The sequence below is a fragment of the Euprymna scolopes genome, chromosome 14, assembly GCF_053919585.1.
Source record: "Euprymna scolopes isolate OS-2025 chromosome 14, ASM5391958v1, whole genome shotgun sequence".
In the NCBI taxonomy this organism is placed as follows: Eukaryota; Metazoa; Mollusca; class Cephalopoda; order Sepiida; family Sepiolidae; genus Euprymna; species Euprymna scolopes.
In genome coordinates this window covers 88,076,039-88,100,275 of record NC_136495.1, presented here as the reverse complement: position 1 = coordinate 88,100,275, position 24,237 = coordinate 88,076,039, and the positions used below count along the sequence as shown (strand labels likewise).

Genomic DNA, 24,237 nt, shown 5'->3' with positions numbered 1-24,237 from the left:
GCAGAAGGGATTATGTGTTTCCGCTTTTGTCTCACTACCGTGCTCCATTCTTCCCCCTTGGCCTCCTGGGTGGTTTGGGATTTCCTTGGAGCTGGGGTTGGTGCTGCAGTTGCAGGGGTTGTTGCCGCCTGTTTTGGTGCGGGCGTTGTCTCAGGGGTTGTGACCGCCTTTTTGGTTGTTTGATTAGGGGTTACCCTTTGGGGGCAACTCCTAGCCATGTGCCCCTGCTTTTGGCAGAACCAACAGTGTGGACGACGGCCCTCCACCACTACCGTTATGCTGGCGTCTTTGTATGTCAGCAGCGGTGGTATTGCTCGAACACCCTCCCTCTTCAGCCTCATTGCTATTGTGTAGCAGCCCAGGTGAGTCCCAGTTTTTGACCGTACTGGGGTCACCTGTTCCACCTCACCGTACTGGCTGAAGAGGCATCCTAATACTTCCGCAGGTATTTGGGTTGGCACATTAAATACCTGCACCCGAGTCCTTCTCTTGCCCTGGTATTCAGGTATTAGTTTGACTCTCCCATGCTTTATTTCTTGGAGGGAGAGTCTCTCCGCATCGTCCTTGGTGGGTAGGAGGATGTCCCACACAGCGAAGCTCCTCTGGTACAGGTATAGTACTGGGATGTTAAGTTTGTGGAGGAGCCCCGCCATGTCTTCCTTCTTCATCCCTAGGAGGCGGTTTTCCGGTATATTGGAAATGGCAAAGGACAGGACTCTGCCCTCAATCGCCTCCCAGGCACCTGGTATGGGTTTTATATCTGCCCCCTCTATGTATTGTCTGTACTTTGTCAGGTACAGGTCTCTATACTCTTGAGGGGACAGTTGTTTTTCTACGGTCTTCCCCCACGCAGACCCTCTTGTTGGTGTTGGTATGGGGTCTTTAGTGGGGTTAGACTGTTTTTGGTCTTTTATGGAGGTCGCCCCTGCCTGTTTATTGGCGACGCTTCCTGCCTCCCCAGATGTCTTGGTCAGTCCTTTTGTGGGAGTGTCACATTTTTGGGCGGCGGCTCCCTTTTTAGTGTCTTTTTCGGGAGCAGCTTCCCGTTTTGGGGAGTTGGCCTCTTGGGGAGCATGATCTTTTTTGTTTACTTTGAGGCCATCTGCCCCTTCCTCGTTTGTGAGGTCCAGGCGGTATGCCCCCTCATTTTCTTGATCTGCTCCCCTTTTGGGAGAGCAGCCCTCCTGGGGAGCGCTGTCCCCTTTATTGTCCTTTTGGTCTGGCACCTCCTCCTTTTTGTGGTTGGAGTGAGATGCTACGACCGATTTTGGTTTTGCTCCCCTTTGGGGGGAGTCGCCCTCGGGGGAGCTGTTGTTAAATTTTCCCCCTTCTGGGGAGCGTCCAATGGTGTCATACCCGGGCGGTACGCCCCATCAGCAGTTGTTTTTTCTCCTGTTGGGAATTCGTCCTGTTGGGGAGCAGTAGCCCCCTGGCTGGGGGTATCCATATTGGTGGGCCCCTGGCTGAGGGTAACCATATTGGTGGCCCCCGGGCTGGGGGTGTCTGTTTTGGGTCCCTCTTTTAAAAAATTCACTGAAAAAAGTGACGTGGAATCAGCGTCCAAAGTGGGGAGCCGACTTTGGCGCCAAAAAGAGGTGGCGCCAAAAGGCGGCAAGAGGGGAGATAGAACTGAGAGAGGGAGTGGGAAGTTAGTGGAGGGAAGAGAGAAGGTGTTTCCGACCCTCCCTCGCGGGAAGGTCGTAAATTATCAGCTCGGATCCCCCCCCTCCGTGGGGGAGGGAGGAGAGCAGAGAAAGACAGACAAAGTGGGGGTGCGGACAGAACGCGACCCAAAAAGCTTGTCAGGTGTTCCGGGCACAAGAATGTGTCGCCAGAACAGCACTGCCTCGCACGATGTATCAGAACAGATACTACACTTTGATCTTGTTCATATATTTTATTGCTTTCTTAAAAATTTTGAAAATACAATTAAGTAAAAAACAAAAGATTTTTGAACAACAAAATTAGGCACAAGGCCCTACAAGAAATTGGGGAGGGGAAGGGTTCAGGGTCTTTGTGACTAAAGTGATTAAAAAGTAATAAATGTAGACTTTGGAGTCTTACTCTTGACTGGCAACATTTACCAAAATACCTCATTCACTCTATGGATCTTAAACTAACTAATAAATCCCCAGCCTTTAAGAATCAAAACCATATTTACAATTAATATACAGTTGTCTGTGTGTTTGTGTATGCATTTTTTTTTTTTTTTTTTTTAAATTAATTTTGTGTGTGTGTGTGCATGTGTGAAAAAATAAAGTTCAATTTCATTGGTAAATAAAAAAAAGTTTTTAAATTAGGAAAAGGAAAAGGATTGCTCGTGGAGAGGGGAAAACTAATTAAAAGTGTTCATATGAAAAACAAAAAATAAATCCTACTGGGTTGTTAGTGAGACCCCCCTGTACTAATCTAGGTGACTAGACCCCCCACTGTTTTCCGGGGAACCGAAAACAAGCAGGGCGATCCCTAATTGGGGATTGGGGAGAATATCTTAATGGCAGTGGGAGAAAACAAAGCAACGGGTGGAGGGGGGTTGGAAGGTGACCTCTGAGTAGGGGAGTGACCGGGGATGTTGAAAAAGCAAGGATGTGGCACAAAGGGGATGGGCAGACTCAGAGGTTCTCTAGTACCAAAAAATAAAATCAGGAACAGGATCTCATTTATACCACCAGTCAAGAGTCTTCTTAAGTTTTTCTTAGCTAGAACCTAAGCGGGATGGGTTCCGAAGGCCCCAGCACCGCCCGTGCCATGCTTAAGGAGGGAACACGTATTGAAACTTGGCTCCTCGACGGATGCACAAACTAGTGCTGTGCACCCACCTCTTGTCAAATTCCACTCTAGGCAACCTCCTCCAATCGTATCTGATCTTTACTTTAAGCAGATGTTTAAAGTAAACGATCAGATCCCGATCCGGAACAGATGTCCCTTCCCGGACCAATTTGAGGCGCGTGATCCAAATCACCATGCGCGCTACTGCCAGGATCGCCAGGATAACCATTTTTTCCTCCCTGGGGAACGGCGGCTCCATGTTGTACACAAAAAAACCTTCGTCGAGATCGAGCAGACATTCGGCATTGATGTGAGCCGTTACCCCCTCGACGTACTCCGATAAGGGCTGGATCCAGCTGCAACTAAAAAACGCGTGCCCGAACGTTTCGGGCTCGCGTTCATCACAGCGCGGACAGAAGCCGCTTGTATTTTCTTTATACCGGCAGAGTTCGTCGAGAAGGGGCAGCGCGTTACGGACCAGTCGCCAGGTGAGGGAAAATTCCGAGTTGTTCAGAATCTCCCGTCCCGGCGCCCAACTCCAATGAGAACGGACAACCTCCATCGACCATCCCATCCGCCTACAAAGTGGATCTTTCGCGGTCCCCTCCACTAGCTCCCGATATAGTTTCTTTCTTGGCTGATCGAGGACACTGGTCCCCGGCAAAGCTCTAAGAGCAGTCCGGCATTCGGAGAAGAACTTAGACTCCCCCCTCAGCCTACGACGACCTTCTACCGAGGGGTTGGGTTTGAGATTGGGAAACGATTTCTCAACCACAGGGACCCAAGGAGCGTCTTCTTCAAGCGAACGACCCAGGAAAGCCAATCTCTCGGCATTTCTATGACACAAAAGACTGGGCTCGCCCTCGCTCGGCCTCTGGACACAGACCTCTCTGCAGACATAATGCTTACCATCGTTCCACAATAGTGAATCGAGGCGCCCTTGCAAGCGGGTTAGTCGTTCTGCAGGGAGAGGAAGTACAGACAATCGGTAAAGGATGAGTGGAAAGACGTATGTAGCACACGCCTCCGCCCAACCCTTCAAGGACAATTTCCTTCCAATCCAAGTCTTCACTGACGATTTGACCTTGCCATATACTTCCGACCAATTCTTTTCCAGCTGAAGTCCCGGTCCAAACCAGACACCGAGAATACGGACCGGTCCATCGGTCCAGCTGAAAATACCTGGAAGCGAGTTTACCCCGGTCCAGGCCCCCAACCGCAGGCCGACAGACTTGCTGCGGTTGAACATGGCCCCTGTGACTTCTTCGTATCGAGCGAGCGCCTGGACCACCGCTTGAACGTCCGTGTGGCAAGGCACGAACACGGTGACGTCATCAGCGAACGCGGAAACCCTGGCTCGTGTGCCTCCATGGAGGGCTATTCCGCGCAGGACTGGTGTAGCCGCCTCGTCCCTTAACTTGCGAAGGAGGGGTTCCAACGCCAGGACGTACAACAGAGGCGACAGCGGACAACCCTGACGCACCGACCGAGAGACAGCGAATGACTCCAACAGCTTACCGTTGATCTGCACCGCTACCGTCGGCCTATCATACAGGACAAAGATCCACTTGCGGAAGTCCGGATTAAATCCGGCGGCCTCTAACACAGCTCACAGGAACCGATGGTCGACCCTATCGAATGCCTTGGACTGATCTAAACTGATCAGCGCGGCTTCGGCGTCGTCTTCTGTCCCCTCTGTGATCGAGCGTATCAAATGCAAATTGTCTTGAATCGATCTCCCCTTCACAGCATAAGTCTGGTCCGGTTCGATCAAGTCAGTGATGACAACCTGCAAACGATTCGCAAGAATCTTTGCCAAAATTTTTAACTCTGTGTTTAGCAAAGTCAAGGGCCTAAAATCGTCGAAATTTTCCACCCCACCATGCCGTTGACCTTTCCTCAGCAATGTGATCACTCCCTTGGTCACCTGTCCAGGGATGGAACCCTGAGCAAACCAATGGTTGAACATATCCTTCAGAATAGGGACCAACATGGGCGACAGCCTCAAGTAGAACTCGTAGGGTAAATCATCAAGCCCCGGGGATTTGTTATAGCTGACCTGCTTCAACGCAGTAATGACCTCATGTTCAGTAACAAGACCATCACAGCTAGCCGCTCGAGCCGCCATGAGGCGGGGCGAGTCAGCCAAATAGCTGCCAAACTCCTCGACCCTGAGTCCGGGTAGTTGGGTGAAGCGCTCCGATAGATGCTCCCGAAACCCCTCGCAGATCTCCCGAGTCGAAACTAGGGCATGTCCTTCCAGGTTATGTACTTTACGAATGTACCCGTCCGAACCGCGCCTTAAAGCAGCCTTACGCTCAACAGCGTCAACATTCACAGCCTCGTTGGAAACTTTCATTAATCTAGCCCTAACTACTTGACCTTCATACCGCTCGCTAGCCAAGCGGCTGAGGTCTTGTTTAGCTAGTGCTACCTCTAGGGGATCCCCCCTCTCCACCGCCCGGGTCAGCTTATCCTCTAAGTGCTTCTTTGCCTTAGCCTTATCTAACGCGAGGCGTTGGCTGTATTGGACAGAGAAGCACCTAATTTTGGCCTTAAGACTAACCCACCACTTACTCCCTGTAACCGCCCCCCACTAAAGCCCGCTGAATTAATTCTGTAACCTTCAACCGGTAGTCCTCCAACTCCAACAAGGTGCTGTTGAACTTCCAGTATCCGGCTAGTTTAGGCCTAGCACTTAAGTTCAAATGGGCCATAACGAATTTATGGTCCGAGTGTCCTAACAAGTGGAACGTGGGGCACGATAGAAAGTCTACGTCGCCTCTTCTAACTAACATCCGATCCAAGTAAGTACTCGGATGGGAAGGCGTTCCAGGATGCCACGTCCACATCTCCCGCCTCGGATGATCCAGACGGAATCTGTCGACGAGATCGCACGAGGCCATCAGGTCGAACAGAGTGCTGTCACACCGCACCGACCCACTAGTCCCCCCGACCTTATCTATTTTGGGATCAAGGATTGCATTCCAATCACCCATTAGAACTAACCGTTCCGGATCCACTAAGAAGCCCTCCAACCGTCGAAAAAAGGATGCCCTCTCTACAGCAGAATTGGGAGCATAAACAGCGACAATCCGAAAAACACTACTATTAACGGCAACATCAACAACAACTAGCCGCCCGTTCTCGCCTGTGTGAACAACATTCACCGACGCTGACAGGGTGCGACTCACTAGCAAGGAGATTCCACGACTATAAGTATTGCCATATGCTGAGTAAACATCGTAATCGTTCACCAGCACCTGACAATTCTCGTCACAAATAAAGTGGGTCTCCTGGATAGCGGCAATATCTACCTTAAGGGACACCAAGTCTCTCACAACGCGCGAGGCCTTGCTTCGACACCTGATGCCCCTCACATTCAATGTAGCCAAGTTCAAAGCCATGTTCACTTACCTTATTCAGTGTCACAGACGGGTCTGAAATCCTTGGCAGTGAGGACGTGGCAGGCCTGGCCGAGGCTGCCGGTAAGTAAATCTGCTGAGGGTACTCCGTCCTTGGCCACACCTCCCACGTCCAGGGGGAAGGTTAGTTTAAGTGCCCTGTAGAATGAGGGGTGTATGTACACAGGGACTCTGCCCTTGCATTTGAAAAAGAAATTCCTCAGTGAAGGATGGTCCCTGTCCACCAGCTGCTGGCCCGGGATCGCATCCTTCGCTGCTTTGATCATGGCCCAGAGGGCTTGTGTTCTGGCATCCTTGTTGATCCTCACAAAGGTGATCAACATCGGCGCGTCTTTAAACTTAGTTGGGTCCGCCACGCTGTCACCGTCCACGTAGGCGAGACCCCTCAACTTGTTATACCGGACCTTTTGCTGTCCTTTGAGGTCCGGTATTGTTTGATGCGGGTCCAGTTTGCAAATTCTACCTCCTGGCAGGAAAGGTAGTTTTTCGGTCCGTTCCGTGCGAACCGCCATTGTTCGGGGAGGGGGGCTTTTAGGTTGGGGGAGAGGGGAGGGGGGTGGAGTGGGGGTAGTTGTAACAGTTCCTTCCTGGCGTGGTTTATCACAGGGTGGGGGTGGTGAAGGGTTTCTGGGGGCTTTGGGGAGATCTGGGGAGGGGGATGGTTGCTCGGACTGCTGAGGTAGTGGGGTGACAGGGGGCTCAACTAGCGGGACTGTTGCCGTGTCTTTCTCAGTAGGGGTAGGGGGGTCGGCGCGTGTCTTCCTGCTCTTCCTCCTTCTGGCCCTCCTGATTTCTGTGGCGCTCAGTTTGGCCGGAGCTGCCGTTGCCTCCTCTTCCTCAGTACTACCTCCTCCTCAGACTCTTGTAATTTCCTCTTGTTTGAGGAGGGGGGTGCCTGTGTCTCCATGGCCTCTTGTTTTTCGGGTTGATCTCTGGTTACCGTCTGTGGGGATGACTGTTGGGGGGCCTTCCCTTTTTTGGTGACCGTCACCCAGCCCGTTAGTGCTTCTGGGAGGCTTGTGGTCGGAGTGGGAGCGGAGGCTTTGACTGGTGCCGCTTCTTTTCCGGCTGTCTTCGGCAGGTTTCTGGTCTTCTTGGGGCAGTCTTTAGCCATGTGCCCCTGTTGTTGGCATTGCCAGCAGTGGGGCTTTCTCCCTTCCACTATTAGGGAGAGGGTCCAGTCCCCGAACCTCAGCGTCGCCGGGATTCCAAAGAAACCGGCCTTGTCCAGGACCATCTGGATCTTGTAGTCCCCGGTCATTATGTTCTTTTGACCGCGGACTGGAGTGACCTCCTCGACGTCCCCGTACTGGCTGAGGATGGCTCCCAGTTGGTTTGCTTCCATGTAACAGGGGACGTTCAAGGCGGAGACGATTGCCCTTCTTCTGTTCAGGTACACCGGCTGCAGCTTGATGTTCCTGCACTGGTGTATGGTCCTGGACAGTTTGTCGGCGGCTTCTGGCGTGGGGAGCAGCACATCTCACTGTGCGTAGCTCCGTCTGCAGACGTAACTGGCTGGGATGTTCTGCTCCAGCAGGAGTTTCAGCATGGTGTCTTTGTTGACACCCGTCAGACCCCTCGTCTTTGTGTCTGACGTGATGAAGGAGAGGACTCTTTTCTCCAAGCCTTCGACCTGACCCGGGAGGGGTTTGATTGTGTTCCCCTCCGTATAGTCTTTGTACTTGGAGTCGAAGAGTCTCTTGTAGTCCTTCGGCTTCATTTTTTCGGGTTGTTCTTTGGGGCCCCATGCTGATCCTCCCTCTGGTTGGGTGTTTGCTGGCCCGGGGACAGGAGTTGTAGGTGAGGCCGCTGGCTGCTCCGTGAGTGTTGTTCTGCCTGCAGCGCCTGGGGTTTGACCTTTACCAGTCAGAGTTGGTCAGTCCGCATTGGTCCTCGCGTGCTGGCTTACTCTGCTTTCCGGGTTGTTCCCCTTTGGTTTCTTGTTCTGCTGGGTGGCATTCTCATTCGGGGTTGCAGGTGCCTCCCCTCCTGGGGATGTGTTTCCAGCAGCGGTTTTTGCAGTTGCAGTGGTGGGGGGTGACGCTGTCCCAGTTTGCGTTTGTTTGAACTGATTGCCATGTCTGCCTCCACCCTGGTTTTCCTTTCCCCCTCATTGCCCTCTTGGGGAGTGCTGAGGGGTGGGCTCTTGATCTCCTCCTCAAACAGCGCTTTTAGAGAGGCTAAGGTCGCATTGACCAGCTCCTCTGTATTGTCCGCAGCGCTGTTTCCTTCCAAATCTCCATCTGAGGGGGAGATGCCCTTTTGGGGAGCCGGTGTCACTGGTCTCGCAGACCCGTCCGCTTTTGGGGGGACTTGGGAAGCTGTAGATTCAGCTTCCGTAGCTTTTCCCCCTGTCGGCTGTTCGGCTGCTGCATCGTTCGGCGGGCTGCCCTCGTGGGGAGCAGCAGTTGCAGGTGGTTTCCGGGGGGTCGCCGCGGGCTGCGGCCCTACCCCTTCATCCGTAGTCAAGGTGGCCGCTCGCAGGGGCCCTAGCTTGCTTACTGGCGCCGTCTCGCCGGGAGATGCATCAGCTCCCTCACATGGGGAGTCGTCTGCAGGGGTGATGCTTCGCATTTGGGGTGACGTACCCCTCCTGCCTGGCATCGTGGCGGTTGCACTGGCCGCTGACACGGACCAAAGTGTAGTGGGGAGAAAAGAAAACCCAGGGGAGTGGAGGGGGAGGAGCGGACTTTGAAGAAATTAGAGTTTTTTGACTTCCCCTCACGGGGATGTCGGGTTAGCAGCTCAGATCCCCCCGCGAGGGGGGAGAGCAGAGAAGAAAGACGCAGTGGGTGCTAGCGGGTCAGAGTGCCGCGTCGCAATTAAGAGAGAGAGGGGATAGGCATCCCTGCCCACAGAGGTGAGCAGAAACGAAGCACCCGCCCTACCCCACGTCACCCTACCCACTAACTACCCCAACGGAAGCGAGAAAGAGAACCCTGTCTGCTCGATCAACTGGGAGAGCAGCGAAGATAGACAAAGTTTGGGCCTGGCAGGTCAGAGTGCTGCTCAGGCAATTAAGTGTGGAGAAACTAGACCATCCCTTTCTCTAGCGGGAAGAGACCGGAAGGAAGAAAAAACGCATGCAAAAAACAACAAAAGCAGGTCTTAACTACCAGCTAGTGGTGTTGGTCCCGAGATTCCAGTCTCCCAAAAAAGGGGATCAGTTTTCGGGTCCAAGCTCCCACAAATGTGGAGTCGGTCCTTTAGGTCCTGACTCCCCAAAGGAGGGGGTCGGTCCTTGCTAACGAAGGTTAGTATGAAAACACCTTAACCTAGCCCGAAAGCCCGGTGGTGGGTCAAGTTTCGTAACTGAGAGAACAGATACTACACTTTGAGATATTAAATCTTTTATTCATGTTAAAAAATACAGTCAAAATCAACGATGAACAAAAAACTTAGGCACATGGCCAACTCAAAAGGGGGGATTTTGGGGGTCGTTGGTCATCCTTGTCACTCCAGAACTAAACAAAGTCAAAAGTTTCTCCCAGCTAGTATCTTCTTTCACCATAATACCGCATTCACCCTTTCATATTGGGGGACGTCCTAGTAACTCCCAATTTTTAAAACATTTTTTATTGACGTGTAAAAACAAAAAAGATAACAATAAAATGGTACAATAATTCATTTTTGTCGAGGGCGGGGGAAGAAAAAAACCAAAGGTGATTAGTAGGACCCTCCTAACCCCGTTTAGTTGATAGACTGCCCGTTCCACTACGTTTGTAAAAGGAACCTCGCTTCTGCGGGTCAGTCTCTAGGTGGGGATGCCCTCTAGATGGGGGTGAATGGAGAAAAGAAAATTTTTGTGGGTAAGGGATGGAGGTTAGTTTGTATTTCTTTTTCTCCAAGATGGGTAAAATTTAGAGGAAGGGGTGAAAACAAAAATTGTAGGTAAGAGGGGATGGGGATCTTGGAGGCTTCCTAATCGGGGAGGGATGGAACACTCAGCAAGCTGAGAGGCTACTTGTTTAATTTTACTTTACAGAACTGCGTGTTCCACACCTAGGTGGGGAACACGTATTCAAATTTGGCTCCTCTTCGTACACACAGACTTGCCACATATATCCATCTTCTGTCAAATGCCACGCGATTCAGCCTTCTTCTATCACATCTGATCTTCACCTGTAGTTGGTGTTTAAAGAAAGCGATCAGATCTTGATCAGAAAAAGACAACACCCCCCGGCAACCTTGCAGACGCGACGTCCAAATCACCATTCTCGCCACGGCCAGGATCGTAACGTAGACCATTTGTCTTTCCCGGTCCCACGGCGGCCTCACGTTGTCCACAACATTGGATACAGTAATTGGGCGAGGATGCTCAGGATCGATGCGAGCCGTCACTCCGACCAGTACTGGCGGAGTTCGCGGCAATCAAAGAAAGCGTGATCCGTAGTTTCTATGGCCGTTGTCCCACAACAGGGACAATCAGGCGACTCCAAAAACTCGGAACTGCATTGTATGTTGTTGAGTGGAAGTGCATTTCAGGCCAATCGCCAGGTCAGAGAGAACTCCGAATTGTTCAGATGACTCGAACCTGGCGCCCAGCTCCACGCGGAGCGGATTTCACTCTGCTGCCACCCCAAACGCGCGCATAGCAGGTCGTCAGTGGCCCCCTTCACTAGATCCCTGTGAAGTTCCCTACGGGTAGCAGTCACAAGGTCACTGGACCTTGGTAGTCGTTTTAGCGCGGCTCGGCACTCTTTCATGTAGGACGATTCTCCTCGCGGCCTGCGACGGCTCTCGATGGAAGGGTCGAGAATCAGGTCGGGGAAGGCGGCAGTAACCACGGGGTGCCACGGTTGGTCATCCTGCATATAGTGGCTCAGGAAGGCCAGCCTCTCAGCATCTCGATGACTCTTCAAGTCCGGCATTCCCAAGCCTCCCTCACACGGACGTTGAATACAGACCTGTCTGCTTACCCAGTGTCTTCCTCTGTCCCAAAGGAGCGAGGACAAGAGTTCGACAAGAGCTTTTAGGTGTTGTGCAGGCAGGGGAAGTACGGCCAGTCGGTAAAGGATGAGAGGAAAGACGTAAGTGGCGCACGCCTCAGCTCTACCCTTTAAGGAAAGTTTCCTAGGAAGCCACGAATTGACTGCAGCCTCCACCTTTGACCGTACCTCCAACCAATTCTTGTCAAGCTGGAGACCCGGTCTGAACCACACGCCGAGGATCCGGACCGGGCCATCTGTCCAGCTGAAGGGCGCAGTGAGGTTTGCGCTGCCACTCCATGCGCCCAACCGCAGTCCTACCGACTTGTTGCGGTTTATCTTGGCCCCCGTGATTCTTTCATACTGTGTGAGTGCCTCCGACATGACCTCAATGTCTCTGAAGCCCGACACGAAGATCGTGACATCATCGGCGAACGCGGATACCTTGGCAGCTGAGCCGCCAGGCAGAGCCATTCCGCGCAGGGCCGAATTTGCCTCCCCATGTCTCAGCTTGTGGAGAAGAGGCTCCAAAGCCAGGACATAAAGCAGGGGCGACAGCGGATAACCCTGACGAACCGACCGAGAGATAACAAAGGGTTTTGAGCGCTTTCCGTTCACTTGCACGACAGCCATGGGCTGTCGATACATTATGGAGATCCACTTGCAAAAGTCCGGTTTAAAACCGGCGGCCTCTAAGACAGATGCCAGGAAACGATGGTCGACCCTATCGAAAGCTTTGGACTGATCTAAGTTGATCAGCGCGGCTTCCGTGTCGTCATCTATTCCCCCCTCTAGGATCGTGCGGATCAGGTGCAAGTTGTTCTGAATCGATCTCCCCTTCACAGCGTAGTTCTGTTCCGGTTAAACCAACTCGTTGATAACAACCTGCAGCCGATTCGACAGGACCTTGGCCAAAATCTTTAACTCTGTGTTTAGCAGAGTTATGGGCCTGTAGTCGTCTAACTCTTCCCCTCCATGCCCGTCACCTTTCTTCAGCAATGTGATCACTCCCTTGGTCACCTGCCCTGAGATGGATCCCTGAGCAAACCAATGGTTGAACATATCCGTCAGAAGAGGCAGAAACATGGGCGACAGCCTCAAGTACAGTTCGTATGGCAGACCATCAAGTCCTGGCGATCTGTCACAGCTGACCTGCTTCAGCGCAGTAAAGACCTCCCGCTCCGTCACCCGGCCCTCGCAACCAGCCGCTCTAGCCGCCTCGAGGCGGGGAGAGTCGGCCAAATAGTCGCTAAACTCAAGGACCGGAAGATCGGGCTGCTGCGTAAAACGCTTCTCGAAATGTTCTCGAAACCTCTTGCAGATCTCCCGAGTCGATTCCAGGGTGCATCCATTCGGATGTTTGACTTTCGCAATATATTTGTCCGAGCCACGCCTAGAAACCTCACGGCGCACGTCTGCATCAGAATTGACTGCTTCGTTGCCTATCTTTCTAAGCCTAGCTCTAACTACTTGGCCTTCGTAACGCTCGCTAGTCTCGCGTAGAAGGTCCTGCTTAGCTAGTTCCTGACTAACCCTATCACCCTCCCCCGTAGCCTGGGCTAGTTTCTGCTCTAGCTGCTTCTTCGTCTTGGCCTTATCTAGTGCGAGGCGCTGGCCATACTTGACGGAGAAGCTTCTGATCTTGGCTTTGAGACCTAACCACCACTTACTCCCGGTAACCGCCCCCACTAGTGCCTTTTTAATCAATTCTCTTAACTGATCTTGGAAGTCTTGTATCTCCAGAAGGGAGGTGTTTAACTTCCAGTACCCCACTAACTTAGGCCTATTTCCTAGCTTCAGCCGGGCCATAACTAATTTATGGTCCGTCTGGCCTAGCCAAGTAAACGTGGGACAAGATAAGAAGTCTACTTCGCCTCTCCTAACTAACATCCTGTCCAAATAGGTATTTGGATAGGAGGAAACGCTATTGGTCCACGTCCACATCTCCCGCCCCGGATGCTCGAACCGAAACCTGTCGACCAGACCGCATCTAGCCATCAGATCAGCCAGGCTGGACTCGCACCTCTCCGATCCTCTAGCATCGCCTCCTACCTTATCTATCTCGGGGTCTAAGATGGCGTTCCAATCTCCTATTAGCACTACCCGCTTCCGACAATCTACAAACGCGTCAAGCTGACTGAAGAATGAGACCTTCTCACGAGCGGTGCTGGGCGCATGAACCGCGATCACCCGAAACACAGAATCTTTTACGGCAACATCGGCCACAACCAGCCTGCCCACCGCATCTCTATGGACAACGTCGACCGGGTACGTTTAACCAGCATGGAAACTCCCTTCCCCCGCGGGCTGCCATATGCTGAGAAAACCTCAAAATCTCTGGCCAGCACCTGACAGTCAACAGAGAAAACGAAATGCGTCTCCTGAATCACAGCCACATCCACTCCCAGGGACAAAAGGTCGTGACGGAGGCGAGCCGCCCGGCCCGGTGATCTCAAGCCCCTCGCATTCAAACTAGCCAAATTCAAAGCCATGGTACCTACCTTAGGGTGTGTCACACTCAGCTCCGAAGTCAGCTGGGGAGAGGACGCCGACGTTATGTGCCATGCTCAAGGTGGTCAGGTTTTTCATATCCTGACCTTCTCTCGCAATGCCGCCGACGTCCAAAGGATAAATTAATTTTATGGCCCTGTAGAGTGACGGACTGACCAACACGGGGACCCTTCCCTTGCATTGTTTTGACAGTTCATCAAGAGAAGGGTCATTTTTTTTCACCAGTTCAATTCCCGGAAACGCCCCTTCAGCGGCCTGCAGCCTTGTCCACAAGTTGGTCTTGCAGGCCTCTGGAGTTCTGACAAAAGTTATTAGGAGTGGGTCGTCCGGGAAATTTGAGGGGATATTTACATCTTTCCCCTCTATCTGTTTGTAATCGAGCAGAGGTTTTAAGTTTTTCCTCTGCCGATGGGAAATGTCTGTGGCCACAGATAGAGGGTCTACATTACATAGTTCCTCAGGGGCAAGGACCTTTAGTCTGGTTGGTCTGCAAGAGGCAGAGGAGTCTCTCCCCTCCCTCGGTTCATTCTTTTCCTTTTCTTTTTGGGGTAGTGGCTCAGTTGGCCTTGGTGTGGGGACGGGTGTTTGTGTGGTGCCTGGTGTTGGTGTTGGTGTGGTGTCTGGTGTTGTTGCGGTGTCTGGTGTTGGTGCGGTGTCTGGTGTTGGTGCAGTGTGTGGTTTGGGGGTGGAAGTGGATTTTGTTGTTAGGGGTGGTGTATGTTCACAGGGAGTGGGGGGGCCACCTTTTCTTCCTCTTTTCTTCTTTTGTTTTTCTTTTTCATTCTTTCGAATGAACCGGGAAGACGTGAGGTTGAGTTCCTCTCCCTCTCACTTGCGGATTCATCCTCAGAGGTGCAGTCTTTTCTCCGCTTGATCCCCGTTTCGATTGGTGTGGAGACCGTTGGTTGTGTCTGCTCCTCTATTTGCTTTGATCTTGTCCCCCGTGCCCCAGAGGGCGGGGGAGACTGTTGGATTTAATTGCTTCCTCACTGAAATTAGGCACATTAGGCAGCTCCCGAGAGGTGGGAAATGGGAACTGGATTAGTAACTGTTGGTATGAAGGGTTGCCCCTTCAGTGACCAAGGTCAGATATGTGGGGTTACCCCCACATATGGTCTTTGCTAGTCATAGCTTGCAGCATCTGTCGGAACAGATACTACACTTTGATCTTATCCCCCGTGCCCCAGAGGGCAGGGGAGACTGTTGATTTATTTTCTTCCCCGCTGAGCAAATTAGGCACAAGGCCGTTTTTTAATGTGGAGATAGGGGGAGGGGTGAGGGAAAGGGGGAACTAGCTCCCGAGAGGTGGGAAATGGAAGCTGGATAAGTAACTGCTGGTATGAAGGGTTGCCCCTTCAGTGACCAAGGTCAGATATGTGAGGTTACCCCCACACATGGTCTTTGCTAGTCATAGCTTGCAGCATCTGTCAGAGCAGATACTACACTTTGATCTTGTCCCCCGTGCCCCAGAGAGCGGGGGAGACTGTTGGATTTATTTGCTTCCCCACTGAGCAAATTAGCCACAAGGCCGTTTTTTAATGTGGAGATAGGGGGAGGGGGAGGGGGAGGGAAAGGAGGGACCAGCTCCCGAGAGGTGGGAAATGGGAGCTGGATAAGTAACTGCTGGTATGAAGGGTTGCCCTTTCAGTGACCAAGGTCAGATATGTGGGGTTACCCCCACATATGGTCTTTGCTAGTCATAGCTTGCAGCATCTGTTGGAGCAGATACTACACTTTGATCTTGTCCCCTGTGCCCCAGAGGGAGGGGGAGACTGTTGGATTTATTTGCTTCCCCAATGAGCAAATTAGGCACAAGGCCATTTTTTAATGTGGAGATAGGGGGAGGGAAAGGGGGGGCCAGCTCCCGAGGGGTGGGAAATGGGAGCTGGATTAGTTACTGTTGGTAGGAAGGGTTGCCCTTTCAGTGACCAAGGTCAGATATGTGGGGTTACTCCCACATATGGTCTTTGCTAGTCATAGCTTGCAGTATCTATCGGTACAGATACTACACTTTGATCTTGTCCCCCCCCCCCCGTGCCCCAGAGGGCTGGGGAGACTGTTGGATTTATTTGCTTCCCCACTGAGCAAATTAGGCACAAGGCTGTTTTTTAATGGTGAGATACGGGGAGGGAAAGGGGGGACCAGCTCCCGAGGGATGGGAAATGGGAGCTGGATTAGTAACTATTGGTATGAAGGGTTGCCCCTTCTGTGATCAAGGTCAGATATGTGGGATTACCCCCACATATGGTCTTTGCTAGTCATAGCTTGCAGCATCTGTCCGAACAGATAGTACACTGTTAGATATTAAATCTTTTAAGCAGGCAAAATTACGATTCGCTTTTTTTATACCGAAAACAGAATGTAACGCGGTCGAATGCGGGAAATGTGGAATAATTAACGGTTGAAAGTCAATAAGATTAAATAGAGAGGACAGCTCCATGGATAATTCGTAGATATTACAATTTGTAGATGATATAAAAGTTTCAAAACGTTGGGAAGCGAGCAAGCGCTTGTTTGAAAGAAGCCTTTCGTGGACATCGAGGAAAAGCGAACATACATACATATATACATTTTCGCTTATATATATATATATATATAGATATATAGAAGACGACTTTTTATCGCCTTTTTTTAATAGCATTTGCGGATGGGTAAAAAACAAAAAATAACTAAACCATTTACTGATAATTTCTCACTTTTACAAATATGTTTAACAAAGTCAAGATACTGAGAAATTGTCAGTAAATGGTTTAGTATTTTTTTTTCTTTTTTACCCATCCACAAATGCTATTAAAAAAAAAAGTCGATAAAAAGTCGCCATTTAAAAAAACCTAAAAAAAACAAAACAAATGTCAGCATATCCATCCGCAAATGCTTTTAAAAAAGTCGATAAAAATCGTAATTTAAAAAGAAATTTAAAAACAAATGTCTGTAAAAGTGAGACATTATTAAGGTTTAGTATCTTTTTCGGTACTTGTACAGTTTAGTCAAGACATTAAAAAATGAAAATATCGAAAAAAGTTTAAATTGTATGTATCCGTTATGGGACGAAGTTCTCCAAAAAAAAAAATTCACTTAATGTCATCAAGTATTTTTTTTTTTTTTTACAGCCAAAAAACAATTTGTTATGATACAGAGCAAAATGTTCCATTTTTAGGAAGAAAAGCTAGTATTTAGAGATGGGAGTTATCTCCCTTTGTCATTTCTAAAATTCAAATAATTTTTTTTTAATCCAAGATGGCTGCCTTTAACGCGCTCTCATAAAAACGTGTTTTTTCCCTGCAAAAAAAAAACAAAACAAAAAAAACAAAAAAAACTACTTGATGAAATTTAGTGAAGTTTTTTTTCGGGGAAATTCGTTCTATAACGGATACATACAATTTAAACTTTTTTCGGTATTTTCATTTTTTAATGTCTTGACTAAACTGTACAAGTACCTTTTTTTTTTTTTTTTTTAACTATTATGTACAAATGAGGAAAAAATTACAACGTTCAAATATTCTGCCCAAGATAAAGTGTGCGTTTTTTTTTTTTCTCTCTTAAATGAGGGAAACATTTTTCTTCGGCTAATTGGAAAACCTCTTGATTAATAAACAAGTTTATTTAATTTTTGTTGATTAATTAACATTCTTTCATTGTAACAGGTTGTTTACCTTTCTTTTGTGTACGTTAATTAATAGGTTTATTTTATTACTTAACAGTGTTATATTTCAAGTTCGTTGATTAACTTCACTAACTTGTTTCGGGTTTGTATTACATAGATTCGAAAAAGTTGTCAAAAAACAAATATATAACAAATGTTATCAAAGGCAAGATAAGTTACTTTTTACCTAACTGGATATGTTTTCAGTGTTTTTATTTAATGTAACATGTTTATTCAGCTCGAAAAACAGTGTTTACCGATGTATTGGAAAATTCAAAATGGCGCCCCTCTCTCTTTAACACGGTAAATTTGGGAAAAGGTGCTATAAATATAAAACTAGACAAAATACTGTTAGAAACTCGCTCAATATATATTACCGTGACATAGGTTGACATATATTCGGTGTTTTTTAAATAGTATTTTGTCTAGTTTATTATTTATAACACCTTTTCCAGAACTTACCGTGTTAAAGAGAGTCGGGTGCCATTTTGAATTTTCCAATACATCAGTAAACAATGTATGTTTTTCGAGCTGAATAAACATGTTACATTGGTCGACCTAGACGAGAGGATCCAAAGTGGCCGACCAGGACTGAGATATGACACGTGCCGTTGTTTCCTTAATAAATTATTTCTGTTAGGAAGAATTATCTCATGTATTAATAAATGTTAAATAATAATGAAACCTTACCAAAACAAAACGAAGTAAAAAAAAAAAAAATATCTGACAATTCATCGGCTCTAGCTGAAATAATTTATTAAGGAAACAACGGCTCGAGCTTATACTAATAAATAGCAACTTACACACAAATAAATGTTAAATAATAATGAAACCTTACCAAAACAAAACGAAGTAAAAAAAAAAAAATATCTGACAATTCATCGGCTCTAACTGAAATAATTTATTAAGGAAACAACGGCACGTGTCATATCTCAGTCCTGGTCGGCCATTTTGGATCCTCTCGTCTAGGTCGACCGTTACATTGAATAAAAACACGAAAAATATATCCAGTTAGGTAGAAACGTAACTTATCTTGCTTTTAATAACATTTATTTATATATTAGTTTTTAGACAATGTTTCGAATCTATGTGTACAGTAATACAAACCCCTTGTTTCCTTTTCGTAAACTGCTTTAGCAATTTCCGGAACTTGGCTACAGTAATCGTGCAATCATCCCCCCCCCCCATTTAACATTCTTTCATTGTTCTAATTATTTCAGCCTCCGAAATATACAAATAAAATTGCAAAATATGCTTATTTTTGCTGGTTATCTCCCTTAGATTTAATGATCCGTTGACATAAGCGCCATATTTTGCTATGCCAAATGATGCTTTCAACTTGAATTTCCTACATTTTTACAACGTATGTTACGTTGTGGGAATAAATTCCCACTTTCTCCTTTTCCAACATTTTGTGACAATTATTCGTAGTAGTGTTTTTTTATTATTTATTTATTTATTTTTTTAAATCATTTCAAAAAGCATGGGAAGGGACTAATATTCGGAAGACACCGGTACTTTTATAAGTCGGTCTTATGCTGCGGCGCCTATTTCTTCGTAAAGAAGTACATACATCGCATTGCTTTTCTCATAAAAAGGTGATTATCTTTTTTAACCAACACTCCAAAATACTTATATTTGTTTTGAATGAGCCAACATTTTTATTATTTATTGAAAAAAAAACTTTTCAAATCTTGATGGCTGCCCTCATTATTATAACACTCCTTTTTCTATCCAATTTTACTTTTATTTGAGTTACTTTTAAAAAAAGTTTACTGTTTTATGTTGAAATATTACTTGTTTTGAAAGTTATTTAGCGTGATATTTTCTTTTTTTTCCGTAAAATAAATTAACGCAAAATAAAGTTCAGTTGATTGCTTTACTAAATTTTCTCTTGTTTAAAAATAAATTTTAGTGCGCAATTCAAAACACAAAAGTATCAAAATCTTTATGTCACGAAACAAAAGCGAGGCGTAATTTTTTTTGATATCCACCATGGCAGACAAATTGAGATCAAAATCAGCTTGTAATTGCTACAATTTATTAAAATCGCTAAAAATCGTTTGGCGGAATTGTCCAATCATCACCCCCTACGTAATTTGTATACTGATAGTTTTTTTTTCCACTGGATTATTATTGATTGGACACTAAACCAGATTTTGAAAAAAAAAGAAAATCATTTCGATATTTGAAACGTTCTGGTCGGTCACCCATTTTTTTTTTTCTATTTTCTAAACATGAAAGTTAATAATTGCCATTATTTTATTTACTTTTTTTTTTTTTTTATTATTATTCTTGCTTTCTTTTTCTCTTGTGAACACGTGCTAATAAAGAACTTATGGTTACCTCCAGAAACTCAAGATGGGAATTAATGAAGAAACTGAATTGAAACACCGATAAACTCACCTTTCATAAAAACAAATAAATTATTAAAAAAAAAACAAACACAAACTCACTTTTCATCAACCAAAAACTAAGTTAAAAAAAAGCACCCGAAAATCGAAACTTTATTTTCATAAAAACAAAGTAAAAAAAAAAAAAAATTTTTTAATCGGTCACTTTTTACGACGTGGCCCCACTGCCCCACATGCTTTCGGAATAAACACCCTCCCTAACCTCGAAAGCTGTTCTTAACATGGTGAGGTTGCGGGTGTTTGTTCCGAAAGCTATTCTTAACATGGATGGGGGTTATAATACGCGGTACTCCTTGGGCGTTGATGGCGACCCAGCATATTTATTTAATAGTCGCTCCCTTAGTTCTACCCCCTTAATAAAGGCTAACACGTGCGCACGTAACATTTTTTATTTACTTGCGTTGGCTTAGTAACTAAACAATTTATTGATAATTTCTCACTTTTGCAATATTTATTTTATGAATATTAAAAGAAAAAGTTACTAAACCATTTATTGATAATTTCTCACTTTTAATTAAAAATGCTTTTTTTAATTTTGTGAAAAATAAAAGGGGGGGGATTAATGATTGCTCAAGAGAGGGAGAGCGGTGTGCACTTACCTTGCTTAATAACAAAAAAGAGATTGTCCTGCCTTCTCTGCCTTTTTAAAACTTTTTTTCCACAGGTCAGGTGACAGTTAATCACATGACCTTTTGGTTATTTAAAGGGAGATTCTTCCCAGTGGTCAAGTTTTTTTTCCAGATGCATTTGTGGCTGGTGCCAGAAGCTATTCTTTGATTACCTAAGCTTTGCTGGCTAGCAATTGTTAACTGACTGTCACGTTGCAGAAGGGGGCAATTCTTTCGCAACTTAAGGTAGGTGCACATTGCTTCCTTTCCTCGACTGAGCAGTCATTGGATTTTAAGGGAAAATTAATTTTTTTCACATTTTGCGAAAGAAACCTTTACTAACATGGATAGAAGCAAGGCAGATTTACAGAAAAGAATTTTCTATGGACCAAAATCAGAACTATTCTGGAGATGGCTCACTTGGAAGATGAACTTTCCAGTAAATCATTTGCTGCATTGCAGAAATCTGTTACCGAATATTTGACTGAAGTTGACATTTGTGTTAGCAAGATTCAGCTGTTATCTGAGAAGGAGGAGGACTGGGTTCAAATTGAGAAAGAATCTCTGGCACATACCCTGAGATTCAGAAGGGAACTTGAGCAGCTCGAATTAAAGTTCCTCCCTACTATGTCTGAGTCTAGAAGTTCTGCTCCATGTTCCCCTGGAATTGAAAGAGGTGCGTATTTTATCGTGAAGCCGCCTCAGCTTCAGATTACTGGGCCTACCTTTGATGGGTTGGAGATGCAATCCAACCCCATGAGTTTCAGGAATTTCCTATCCAGATTTGAAAATTGTGTGGCCGGCATGGCTAACGATGCTTAAAGACTGAATTTCCTGAAATGTTCGCTGTTCGGTCAACCTTTGTTGCTCATCAATCATATAACTATTTGCAATAGGAATTATGAGGTGGCCCTTTCTGTCCTGAAGAGCGAATACCTCGATGAGGATAAAATAATAGACCACATATTCCAAGACATTTTGGACTTCACCTATAAACGAGATAGAGGTTATACCACTCTGACGAACTTCATTACCAAAGCAGCCTCTCTTCTGGCAGAGCTGGAAGGTTCATTTGGCTGTTCTTTCTCTAAGGACCATTCTTCGGGGGCTCGACTTATCGCGAAGATTCTCGTTTCCAAATTCCCCAGAGAAGTCCGAGGGGAGCTGATTCAAATTTCTGGGAAGAGAATCCCCACCTTGTCGTCCATTTTGCAGGATACTAGGGAAGCGGTTAAATGTCTTATCAAGAGAGACGAGCTCCCTGGCTCCACCCTTAATACTAGTCGGGGGTCATTGGGGGATGTTTCAAGGCCAAGGCCTGGTCCCTCTCGAAGGGATTCTTCACTTCAGGCTAACTCTACTTGTCGCACTCCAGGTGGAAACTTCTCATGCCTCCCCCCTGTTTTGTGTGTTACCTTTGGCAAGGATGGCAACCAGGTTTCCGCCAACTGTTTGTTGGACACTGGCAGTGGCCGGTCTTCTCTGTCGGGTAAGGTGTTAGAACCCCTTGGTCCTTTAGCGTCCATTGGACTGGATTGCGAACTTAAATTGACTACCATACTTGGAGACTGTAATAGGCACTTTAGGGAAGTAAAATTGGAGGTTAGTGTTGGATGTCATTCTCCACATTCTCTTCCTGTACTAGTACAGGAGGATCTGGATATATCTGTGCACATTGAGGAGTTAGACACTCTTTTAGATGGGTTCCAACGTCATAATTGCCCCCTAGCGGGTAGATTTGAGAGAGGCACAAACTTCATTCCAATTCATGGAATAATTGGATTGGATTTTATTCAAAGCTTTGGAACTCTCCAACTGGTTCCTTGTTTGTATGGACAAGCCTTTATTACTCCAACAGGACTGGTTCCCTTTGGTGAAGCAGTTCCTTGATTTGGACCATTCTCTGGATACGCATCCAGAGAGCCTTACATTCAATTCTGTTCTAGCATCAATGGCTGAAGTCAACCCCGCTCACCTTTGTTTCGTGCTGGAGTCACAGAGCAAGTACGAGGATCCACTTAGTGATTTTTTCCCCGACAGTGACGTGCAAAGGGGGTTGGAGAAAATTTTTGGGGTGGAGTCGCTGGGAATAACAGAACAAGAATTAACAGATTATGATGAGCGGAAGATTGCGCTCTTCCAACAATCCATCCTGTTTAAAGATAACAAGTATTATGTCCAGTTGCCCTGGGAGGAAGATAAAATATCACGTGTCTCATCCAACCATGCTGTCGCCTTGCGCATATTAGAACATGTAGCGCGAAACCTGGAGAGGAAACAGCTTTACCAGGACTATCTGCAGGTTTTTCAGCAGCAAGAACGGGAGGGTATAATAGAGATTTTTGTGCCTCCTCAGAGATTTAACAAATTTATTTGGATTCCGCATAGACCAGTTGTGAAATCGGACCCGACTACGACTACCAAAATTCGGCCAGTGTTCAACTGCAGCCACAAAGTTGGGGACTCTCCATCTTTGAATGAAGCTACTTACCAGGGAGTAAACTTAACAACTGACCTATTGGATTTGCTACTCACTTTCCGCTCCAATAATCATGTTGTGTTGGCAGACATCAAGAAGGCCTTTTTGATCCGCCTGAAGCTGGAATCGGATAAGAACAGGTTCTGTTTTTTTTTTTTTTTTTTTTGAAGGACGGTTGCTTCCAGTCCATTTATTTTAAACTATGTTCTCCGGTATCATGCTGCACAGTTTCCTATGGATAACTGCAGATTTATGATGGAAAATCGTTTATATGTGGATAATCTCATCATGTCTAGTGATAGTCCAGAGGAGCTGTGTGGATTATACACTCTCTCTCAGGAGCGGTTACATCAGGGAGGCTTCGAACTGCAGTCATGCAATTCTGACCATACAGGAATTCGAAGCAAGATGGAGGAGCATGGTACACTGAATGTCTATGGCAGTGGTTGGGAAAAGGTACTTGGTTATCGGTACTGTCCTCTCTCCGACACCCTTCGATTGGTTGCAGTTGAGTGCAACCCTGATGCTTCTACTAAAAAACAAATTCTCGGGGAGACTGCAAGAGTCTATGATCCTTTATCGTTGTGCTTGCCTGTTTCATTGCGAGGTCGAATTCTGCTAAGCAGGCTTTGGGAGAAAGGATTAGGGTGGGATGTGCTGGTTCCACCTGAATTTTTTTCCTTATGGAAGAAACTTTCTCCAGATCTTTCTGGATTGGGGACCATTTCCTTTCCCCGTAAGGCACTCAGTGAGTGAACCTGGCGAACTCTTCCTATTTTGTGACGCCTCACCGGAAGCCTATGGGTTCGCGGCATATGTGGTTCAGAAGTGTCGATCTTGTTTGGTATTTGCCAAAGCTAGGGTGGCTCCTTTGAAAAAGAAAACACTTCCTACTCTGGAGCTCATGGCTGTGTTCCTGGCCATGAAGTGCCTGCCTACGATTCTAAGAAATTTTGGAGGATTCATTCCTTCTGAAATTCACGTGGCCACAGATTCTCAAGTGGTCCTCTCTTGGCTTATCTCGGGGACCATCGCAAGCAAGAACCTGTTTGCCCGAAATAGGCTAAAGGATATCCAGCAGTTGAGCGTTGAATTGGAAGCCACACTCAGCTTGTATCCCTCATTTCGGTACATTCCAATGGCAGAGAACCCCGCTGATTTGATCACAAGGGGAATGACGCTGGAAAGGTTCAAAACCTGCTTCCAGTTCTGGTGCTATGGTCCAGGTTGGTTGAGTGGCGGCACCACTCCTTGGGCTACTCAAGACTTGCCATGCCTCAACAAACGCAGCCAAGGTATAGCTCGTGCGTCTTGGAATGCTGCGATCCTCCATGGAGAGGAAACACCTACTGTTCTGCCCCGGAAAAGGTTCTCTTCATTTAATAAACTCTTAAGAGTGACTTCCTTAGTCCTGAAATTTATCAATCGCTTGCGTCGGTTAGAAGTCGACAGTGAAAAAC

The 24,237-nt window shown here is 46.9% G+C and overlaps 1 protein-coding gene across 4 annotated transcripts in view; it reads left to right on the top strand.

Moving 5' to 3' along the window:
• The first annotated feature begins 18,546 nt into the window (after nucleotides 1–18,546).
• LOC145293149 (DNA repair protein Ku70-like) overlaps nucleotides 18,547–24,237 on the top strand; it is a 462,221-nt gene continuing 456,530 nt past the window's right edge. Inside the window, exon 1 of one of the 4 annotated variants that reach the window (XM_080139577.1) lies at nucleotides 18,547–18,639. Coding sequence is in view for 1 of the 4 variants with exons in the window: in XM_080139578.1 (XP_079995704.1) it covers nucleotides 18,812–18,874 (63 nt within the window). In the remaining 3 variants the exon portion in view is untranslated. Of the gene's footprint in view, nucleotides 18,875–24,237 lie in introns of all 4 variants that reach the window. The other 3 variants (XM_080139576.1, XM_080139578.1, XM_080139580.1) reach the window with 3 other exon arrangements.